The sequence below is a fragment of the Protopterus annectens genome, chromosome 2.part1 (assembly GCF_019279795.1).
Source record: "Protopterus annectens isolate FY-2018-M chromosome 2.part1, PAN1.0, whole genome shotgun sequence".
Classification (NCBI taxonomy): Eukaryota; Metazoa; Chordata; order Ceratodontiformes; family Protopteridae; genus Protopterus; species Protopterus annectens.
In genome coordinates this window covers 121,169,314-121,179,746 of record NC_056729.1, presented here as the reverse complement: position 1 = coordinate 121,179,746, position 10,433 = coordinate 121,169,314, and the positions used below count along the sequence as shown (strand labels likewise).

General features: G+C 35.4%; 1 protein-coding gene across 2 annotated transcripts in view; it reads left to right on the top strand.

The window, feature by feature from the left end:
* Nucleotides 1–10,433, top strand: part of FSTL5 (follistatin like 5) — a 3,739,468-nt gene that overhangs the window by 2,856,310 nt on the left and 872,725 nt on the right. For both annotated transcript variants that reach the window (XM_044062069.1, XM_044062068.1), the window contains exon 9: nt 1,596–1,757. In XM_044062069.1, the coding sequence (XP_043918004.1) occupies nt 1,596–1,757 (162 nt within the window). The remainder of the gene's footprint in view (nt 1–1,595; nt 1,758–10,433) is intronic.

The window sequence follows — 10,433 nt, the reverse complement described above, 5'->3', positions numbered from 1 at the left end:
TACCTCAAATGCTGCTGGTGTCGCCTTTGATTTCGTTTTTCTAGTAATTGTTTTTTTTTTTTTTCTGGCAGCCGACAAGAGTTAAACTTAATAAGGCCTTAATATGTCTTGGCAATTCAGATGCTGTTTCCCAGCTCAAACAAATCATTTCCTTAGTTACACCCATGTACTCACCCAATATTTCTGATAAGAGTACTCTGTAGAAATGTTTTAAATCTGCCAATTCATTATACTCCCAATACATATGTTCCCAGTTACCTCTTTCTTCTCCATCACACCTCTAACATTTGCCAAATACCTGAGGGAAAAAATCTTAGAAGACTACCTGAGGTATAAAAATAATTATGTAAACACTTCTTTGCAAAGATTCTGAACCTACTGGACTTGATCACACACTTGGGGAGCCATACATATGCTTTCCCATTTTTTTTATTTTAAATTCCTTTTCCTGTCTCTCTTCCCAGTCTTTTCTGAGCTCCTCCGATTGATGATTATATTGTTCTACACTTTCTGTGTCCAGTTTTAAAATGCATTGTGAACAGACTGTTACTAAGAGCAATTGTTTTTCTTTTGTAAGTCAAATGTGGAGGTGCCTTAGCAAGCATTTTAAGTGCATATTTCAAAACTGCCCACCTTATTTTCTCCAGATGTGGAATACCTACTGCAAGAAAGCTGCTTACATATGTCACTAGTTTGTATTCAAATAAGACGTAAGACACAGACTTCACTACAGTAAAAATGGATGGTCTTTACACTGAATTTAAATCCTATTAGATCTATGGAGACATATCTTATGGAAAATTCAGTCCTGAGGAGCACAGATGCCATGAGCTTTAACAAGAGGCACACTGACATTTTATTTACAACTATTATAGGCAGCATGGCTCATATTACACATTACTGCATCTGAATATGCTTTGCATGTAATAATATGTTCTGTTTGGAGGTTGTAGGAAATGTTAACATTAAATTCAATATGTGAGACAGAGAATGTTTACAATATTAAAGCACCATGTTGAGCATATTTGGATGCAGTAAAAATGTTAACATTTAATTCAATATGTGGGAGAGAGAATGTTTACAATATTAAAGTGCCATGTTGATGTAAGGTTTATTTAAAAATGCTAATGAATCTGTTAAAAATTCATGTACTATGTATAATAATGATGAGGCAGTGCACATTTGCAATTCTCTGTAGCTCTGAAAACCACTCAGTTATTTTTTAATCATATAGGTTACTTATTTAAAGTATGTTGCTAAAGTGTAAAAACTAAAGTAGATGGGCAGAAGGTTTGTGAATTATGGGTGTTTGAATATTTGCTCAAAAAATGGTGTTAGCAAAACAGTTTTAATCTTTGTTTGATTCAAAGGCATTTTATTAGGTTTAATTTATAATGTGATGTTAACCTTTTTTCTTCTAGAAATAGTTCAAAAATGCACAGCTTTGTTGATCATTGACATTATCATAACACTCGGTCGCTGGGCCAGATTGTTCACAGCAGGAAAGATATGGCAGCTGCGTTGATACAGTTTAAATTAGTTATTTAATTGCATGCTGCAGTAATCCTTTTATTCTTCTTTTTTTCCATATGTAGTTCCTCCTGTCATACGAGTCTACCCTGAGAGCCAAGCAAGGGAACCAGGTGTCACAGCCAGCCTCAGGTGTCATGCAGAAGGGATTCCTAACCCCCAACTTTCATGGTTAAAGAACGGAGTTGATATTACAACAAAATTGTCCAAGCAGCTGACTTTACAAGGTAATGCAGTAACCATGGGTTCTGCTGTTTTAAGATGTTTTGTATATTCTAATTATAATGCAGAATGTATCAAATTCAGCTAGCCAACATTGAAAAAAGTTTAAATTAACATGCAGACTATTTGCATCAACATATACAATGAGATTAAGTGAAATTACTAATATTCAGCTATAACATGCATAGATAGCATGGTCCAGTCATCTGGTAAAGCAGTTTAATGCACTGCTATGAATCTACTTAAACACAGAATTAGTAATTACATCATTGGGGTTATTACATAAAATGATAAGCAAGGTAAAACACAGAACGTTATAACATATTTGAGAGATGTTATGGGATAGTATGAAAACATTCTATTTTGATTTCAGTGAACCTTTGATTTGATAACATGTGTGTGTGTGTGTGTGTGTGTGTGTGTGTGTGTGTGTGTGTGTGTGTGTGTGTGTGTGTGTATGTGTATGTGTGTGCTTGTGTGCGTGCGTGCATGCATGCGTATATTGCACTTGTGTGCATGTGTGGGTGTTGATAAAATGAGGTGTAGTTAGCAATTAAAATGCATGTGATTTCAGATAGAACAGTCCGGAATAGCAATAAATATTTCAAACTGTAATGTAATAATGTGAACTTGGCAGACTCAGTGAACAAGTAGTCCCCCAAATGCAATTTTGCCTTTACCTTCTGCTCTAATTTTTATTGAAATCTTGTCTAGGTGGAACCAAATACTGATGATCTTGGACTCTTATATAAGATGCCTTCTTTCCTACCAAACCTGTAATCATTCAAATTCTTTTGTATGAGCATTCCTGAAAGCATAAAAACTGCTGGGACCATCAACCCAGGAAGAGTGTCTTCTCTACCTGCTGTCATTGCATATTGTATCACCAGACAGGTTCTGTCCGCTGGCACTTTAAGAAACTAATTTCTCTTCTGAGTCAAATGCACTAACATTTTTGATAATGAGTTTTTGAACACATTGTCTTTTTAAACTAACATGCTTGCTGTTTTAGAACTGCAGCATATAGCAGTCCTTGAATCTTACAGTCTAATACTGTTGGCTGGCATTTGTGGGATAAATGCATGGAACTGACAGATCACAGAAAAAAAAAATGTTACGAAAGGATGCTCATTACTGTAGTCTGAATGCTTTCTTTTCCATGAGTGGAGAGGGCTGAAGTTGATTATTAAGTTAAAGAGTCACAGGGTTTTTTTTCGTGGTCAGGATTTTGTCTGAATGATAAAAAAACTACTACAGCAAGCATATCTCTTTACATGTTTTGGCAGCCCAAAATACACTTACTGAATTATCCATTAGCCATATATTATAGAACTTTTTTTCTGCTCCATGGTGGCTACAAACTGACACAGTTTGGCTATGCTTGTTAAAGACATGCATTGCTTGCTGATAAATATGACCTCCATACTAAATAATATATGTTCTTTGAAGAAAGCTGTGGTCATTAAAGGGAAGAACTCTAGCAACTCTTTCAAAAATTAACAGGAGAGTGACATTTGTTACTTCCTGTCAGAACTTTATGTATAAAAATTAATTATATTACTGATTTTCTGGCCAGTATTTTAAGTGCATGAAAATTATTGCATCCTATGCAATACATTCAACTGATCAAATATTTATAATAGGTAAATGCAAAATATAGAAATTCAAAATAGCTAAAAACCAAAAAACCTAGTTTATACAAGGGGGTAAGCCCTAGTACAACCCCTATATGTGATGCTGAGCCCTCCGTGCATCCTGAACAGCAACTCTGGGATTTTTTTTTTTTTTACTTTTTTTTTTTTTTAGATATTTTAGGTTTTTACATTTAGATTTAATAAGTTTTCAATCAAATAAATGTATCCACATCCTACTGGACAATTATTAAACATCATGCTAGATTAGCTTTTTTTCATTTTCTTCCATTTGGTCATAGGCAATCACTCCAAATGCAGGAGATGAACTGCTTTCTAATACACTGCAATTGGTTAATGTGTGGCTAGTATATTTTTGGTCTGTTTCTCTATTATATCTATTCTCTCACTGCCTGTCTTTCATCATACATTACAGGATCAACGAAGGTAGAATTTCAAAACATGCATTTAAAGGTTCATACTGCATAGGAAATGCTGAGTTTGTTTATGTGTTTAACCAAGTAAACACAATCGGTACAATTCCCTTTTTTGTGGTAGTAATCTGGCAGCACTGTTTGCCTGTGTGACTTGATTAGAATCACATGGTTGGAATGTAAACATCAAAGAAATCAAATCGAGGTTTACGAGAGAGAACTCATTAACAATTCAGAACTGTATTTCTCCGAACCATCAAATTGTAGCACAAAAAAATGTTCACTGGATTTGTTCTAGACTTATCAGACTATGACTTGACTCCACCATAGAAACAATGTAGTTCTGACAAATGAAAAAGAGAAAAAGTAAATAAGAAAGGAATTTCCAACTGTTTAAAAATCTATACAGGCCTGGTTATCACTGAAATGCGGTTCTTCCTCTCAACTGTCCCTATTTTGAAGGAATATTCATAATTGTCTGGCCTGATATACTCCTGCACAGGATGTCCATATTTTTGAAGGTATATCCCTATTTTCTTGCTTGAGTTACTGCTTCACACAATTTTGTGCATCTCCCTCATAACATATCATTTACTAAGCTGTCTGGAACACAGAAAAATCATAAGACATGACCGACATATTATTAACATCAATAATTTAAAGAAAGAGGGCACACATCTTTCATCTCCCTTTATCAGAAAAGTCTACAGATTTTATACTGTCTGAATGTGCTTAAATATTTTCTATTATTTTTGCCACTCTCTGTTTTTAAACATATTTTTCATTAGTATCTGTCATTCCTTCTAGAAGCGGAAAGGCTTATGTGCTGCTTGATATTCAAAATTTATGCTTTTTAAATCTCTATATTTTTAGTGGATGTCCTTACTTTTTCAGGGGCCTTTGTAGCTATTTTCAGTGTCTGTAGGTAGAGGGGTAAGTTATATCCAGAATATGAATGACAATTTAGTGTTTTTTTTTTTTTTTTTTTTTTTTTTTTTGAATAATTTATGAAATGTTGCTTAGGTTATATGATATATAGCAATATATGTGAATTATAATGTTTGTTAATGTTAATTTGTTAATACAGTTTAATTACTTTTGTATAAATGTAAATTTGCTTATTTTATTTATTTATTTATTATATGATAATTCAATAAAGGTGTTTAAAAACAGACACTTTAGGGTTTTATCTGAAATAGTGTATCCTTCAGCTTGCTGTTTCCTCAGTTTGTGAGTCAGATGCTTAATTCCTCTGTTTGCCTCACCTGCCCCTTTTTCTAAAGAAGGCACATATTCCTCACACAGTTGTAGCCTGCCACACAGATTCACGGGTAGAAATGTGTAAGGGAGGTACAAAAGGGGCATTTGTCCTGGGACCTAATTTGTAGGTGGAATATGTTACCTTTAAAGCAAAAGAAGGCTTCACAGTTTACAAGCTGTCATTAAGTAATCAAAGATGCCAAAAAATAAAGATATGTAGTTTATTTATTTGTGTCTTTCGGCTTTTCCTGGCTAGGGTCACCACAGCGGAACTCCGGTCCACTAATGATTGGCAGTAGAGTTTTACGTGCTGGCTTGCTAGCCTAACTCACAACCTTCAACGAAGGAACGCCCGTTCATGCATGTTGCCACACAGAAGATGCTCTAACTGAGAATCGAACGGGCAACGTCTAACTGTGAGGTGACAACGCTACCGCAGCACCACCACCGCAGTACTAAAAGATAAAGATATATAGTATACTCTCAAATCTTTTTTTGGGGGGAGGGGGGTTGCTATAGGCTCTTTGTAAATAACTATAGCCAGTATTTCATGATGACAACCTATAAACTGCAAAACTCCTTTTTCAAAGTAGCAACATTTTTTAGATTGCTACTTTTTGAAAACCTCTTTTTGTTGGCAATATTAATGGCAGTACTGAAGGTATATAAAACATCTATGTATTAGAGTAGAAACCAAAATGCTCTTTGTTTTGTTAAAAAAGTCTGAAAGTTTATAAGTTGTCATAAAATGATCGCAACTATTTATAGTCAGTAAATAATGTCCAAACCAGCAAATTGTCTTGCTATAACACTGACATGCACACACACACACACACACACACACACACACACATTCATTCACTCGTCATGTATAAAATATTACCAAGTCTTACATTAAAGGTAGTAGAGGCTCACCACGGTCATCACTTTGGTTATTTTAGATGTGTCTTCTATGTTCTGCGACCAGTACTACATTACTGCAACCTTGAATAAGTAATATTGCATAAACAGAAGCAGTAGCATTTTTTTTGCCGTGTGTCATTTAACATTTTCTGTAACTGGCAGATGATTTGATGTACAGAATCAGCTGGCCAGCTCTCAAATGTGACTAATTTTTGGCTTTGAAAATATCTGCTAAGTGTTATTAATATTTGGTTGCTGATATCAGTCATTAGCATTGTGCAGAATACACATTCTCTCATCCCTGTCCTTTACACATGGTTTCATCCAGTTGCATTCATCAGAATCTCATCTCTGGGTCTCTTAACAGCCTCTGTATGATTCTTTAATTAGAACTAGTACCAAAATGCAACCTTTCGTGGCAGTAACACATGCTCTAAATAGTCCTAAGCAGTTTTGTTTCCACAAGGCATCGACAGAAAAACTATTTCAGCAAGAATCTGAGAAAGAACCACACCATATGGCATAGATGTCCCTTTGGGCTTTTCTCTTTATGTGTACACTGTAAGAATACTCCTGCTATATAAAGACTAAGAGAGAATGCTAGCTTTCAGTATCATAAATGTATGTGTTCTTCCTAGTAGTTGTCCATTGTAAGGCTGCCACTTTTATCAACACCTACAATTGTACAGTCTTACAGAAAGATAACATTTATTTTGAAATTACAAGCTCATTCTTGCAGAACATGAGCAGTTTATCTTACTTCATATAATATCGATTTGTTTTAGATGCAAAATAATTATTTTATGGGACTATTAAAAGAAATTCAGGATATTTATGTCCAATAATCTCAGGACATTTGACATTTTTTATGCTTATTTTGTAGGACACTATTACCCATAGAGGGACTGCCACTCAAAGAAGGTGACATGGTAGCCATGATTCACTGAGAATAATCTGGTGGAGATCTGTTTTACTCAGTGTTTATTTTATCTCTTCTATGTTAACATATGCTGGTGCACTTTCATTCTGCTTTAATTCTGCTTACTTGTTCTGAAAACTATTACATCTTAAGTTACTTATTTGGAAGACTTGCACGGCTTGTTGGATTACCTGTCTCATCGTATTGATCTGGTAATTCACCTGAATCAGTGTATGGTCCAGAAATTTAAGTTACATACAAATCCTCCATGAGTAGTTTGATGCTTCATCTGTGCCACTCCTCGCCATGTGTGGACCATTCTGTCTCAGTGTTATTGCAGCAATACTTTACTGCGCCCTACAGTGAGAGAATGGGATACATTTGTAAATCACCTATTGTGGAGTGCTATTCAGGAAAACAAATTGGACATCATTGCAAACTATAAGATATTTTATAACTTGCATACTGCTTATTCCAGTGCACTATTACATGCCTACTGCTGCATTGTACTCCATTGCAAGTTATGTTTTTGAATCTCATGGATATATTCTTCTCTTTAATATACATTGCAAAACCATGACATACATTATTTCTATATATTCCCTATATGTCAGTCGTATTGTAGGACAAACCACAGTCCTCATATCTGTACTCAAAGGTAGATTAAATGTCGGTTAACCTCCTTCAAGCAAACAACAATACAGCACAAGTGTAATATGTTTAACTACATCTTATGAATAACCATATTTATAGCTCATAGTTATATACTAGGCTAATGACCACCAGGGCATTTATAAGCTTTGCTGTAAAATCTACAGTATGTTAGTTTGGGCATTACTGTTTGCCTCTGTCTATCAGAAACACAGATCTATTGAATTCCCTGATTGGGAATCAAACCTAGCTTGTGGCAGTGAGAGTGCTAAATTCTAACCATTTGGGATCCTGAATTTGCAGTTGCCCTGTGCAAAGATCAAACTCATGACCCTCGCATTTTAAGACTGACACAGCCTCATTCACTGTAATAACCCTTTATAAAAAGATTCTCAGTTCCCAAGAATAACCAACCTCCTATCATTTCTAAACTAAACCACTAGCCTATAATATGCTATATAATCTCTTAGCCATAGTTTCCAACTTAATCCTGTTATTAACTCTAACAACCTGTCTACTGTCTAAAAGCACTAACATGGCTGCAACAAAAGTGAACCCATCATTTTTTTATGTACTGAAGTGACTCAGATTGGAACTACCAACCAGTGGTACTAACCACTTGATGATCATGATAAGCTATCTGGAGAGCAGCTATTACCTCTTCATTATGCAAACATGCAGATATATTATTTTCTCAGTATAACAGTAGCCAGGCATAGGTTTTCTTGGAATTGTAATCCACATGTGCATGTAAATCCTGGTGCCATTGCTTGCTTCACATAGCGATAGAATGGTATAACATAGGGCATGTGGCTCATAAACTTAGCAACAGCTTAGTTATTTAAGATGGGTAATTATTCTTCCTATCTAAAATATGGGGTGGTTGTTGTGGTATACTGATTTTTCTAGGGTATTAAGGAATATGATAAGTACCATTCCAGCACATTTTGTAGTTCAGTCATTTCTTAGTATGTTATATACTGATGAGTGTTTGTATCCAGGGGTAATTTTCAATTATTATTATTATTATTATTATTAGTTTTTTTTTTTTTTTTTTTTTTGGCAGATGCTGTGTGCATTCATATTATATATCTTAAGATTGGTGCAAGACAATTTGGTAAGGTTTTGTTTATTTATAGTGTTTTGGAGAGGCTGTGGATACAGTTGTTGGATGATTGTTTGGATGTGTGTTATGCCATGGACTTGGATAGATGGATGGATGGATGGATGGATGGATGGATGGATGGATGGATGGATGGATGGATGGATGGATGGATGGATTGCATTTTGTTTGCTATTAATGGTGGAGGGTCCTGGGATTGGACGTATGTTACACATATTATCTGCCTTTGGTACACATTGGCATGTGGTTGAATCTGTCTGTTTCTGATTGTAGCTCAAAGGTTATTATAGGAATCTGGTTGCTTTAGCAAAATGCACTTGCAGGGAAGAGCAGATCTGGTGGATAAAGCTATAAAGTGTAGTTGTGGGAATGTAATAGTAGTATTTGTATAGCATGGACAGTTTTCTAACAGTAGACAGGTTGTTAGGGTTAGTAACAGGTGAAAATGCAGAGTATAGCTAAGTGATTATGTAGCAAATTACAGGTTGGTGTTTTAGTTTAGAAATCATAGGAGGTTGGTTGTTCTTGGGAACTGAGGATCTATTTATAAAAGGTTAGAGTGAAGAGTTGCTCTGAGGACAATTAGAATTAGATGCGTAACCTGCAGTGTAATGAATATAGGAGAGGTAATGATATGAAAGGGGCTGTGGCAAGAAGTATGATAAATCAAGGAGGGTTGAATGTGAGAGCACAATGAACAGGAGAAATATTGACTAGTAGTTGTTAAGGTGCATATAAAGGAAATGATGTCAGATGGGAGGGAAGGGGGAGGAGCAGTAAAGCAAAGCACTGCCAATTGAACCAAGGCAGTGTGGAGCAGGCCTACTCTTGGGCAACTGTTAATCGTTACAAAAAATGTCTTCCACTTCCTTTTAAGGAATATAGAACAAGAAGGTACACAGCTTCAATGTTCAACCTAAACATAACTAAGAGGTGTGTGGGTGGGAGTCAGTACTCAAATCAAGGTTTGTTTGTGTCTTTTGGCTTTTCCCGGTTAGGGGTCGCCACAGCAGAACTCCAGTCCGCTAATGATTGGCAGTAGATTTTTACGTGCTGGCTTGCCGGGCCTAACGCACAACCTTCAATGAAGGAATGCCCATTTATGCATATCGCCATACAGAAGACACTCTAACTGAGAATTGAACGGGCAACGTCTAACTGTGAAGTGACAACGCTACCGCAGCACCACCACCGCAGTAAGCCATCAGTACTCAAATCAAGGTTAAGACAGGTAAAACAAACAGTGAATAGGACTATATAATAGCACAGGCATATGTAATCCATGTATTTAATTAAGAAAAAACAGGTATCCTTAATGATTAAAACTTGTTTTTTTTTTTTTCACTTTTAATGCTGCATAAATAGCTTGCATAAATCATGGTCTTGTGTGTGTGTATATATATATATATATATATATATATATATATATATTTGGTTTGATTTCAAAGTTTCTCTCCTAACTCTAGCAGCTACATGTGTGAGGTATTACTGTCTAATCAAGAGAGAAATGGAGAAACAAGGCATACTTCAGTAAATGCACTGCACTAATTGTCTTTTGCAAAGAGATTTTAGAAATTAAGGACCAGATTCTTTAAAGTTAGCGAATTCTGATGCATTTTGCTGATATCAGTGCTAAATTTGCAGCCAACATTCTAATATGTAAATGTATCATAAGAAATTCAAAATAAGTCTTGCATAAAGGAGTATCACAGTAGCAATGGCACACTAAACAAATCCATAGGTAATCTGTAAATACTGAG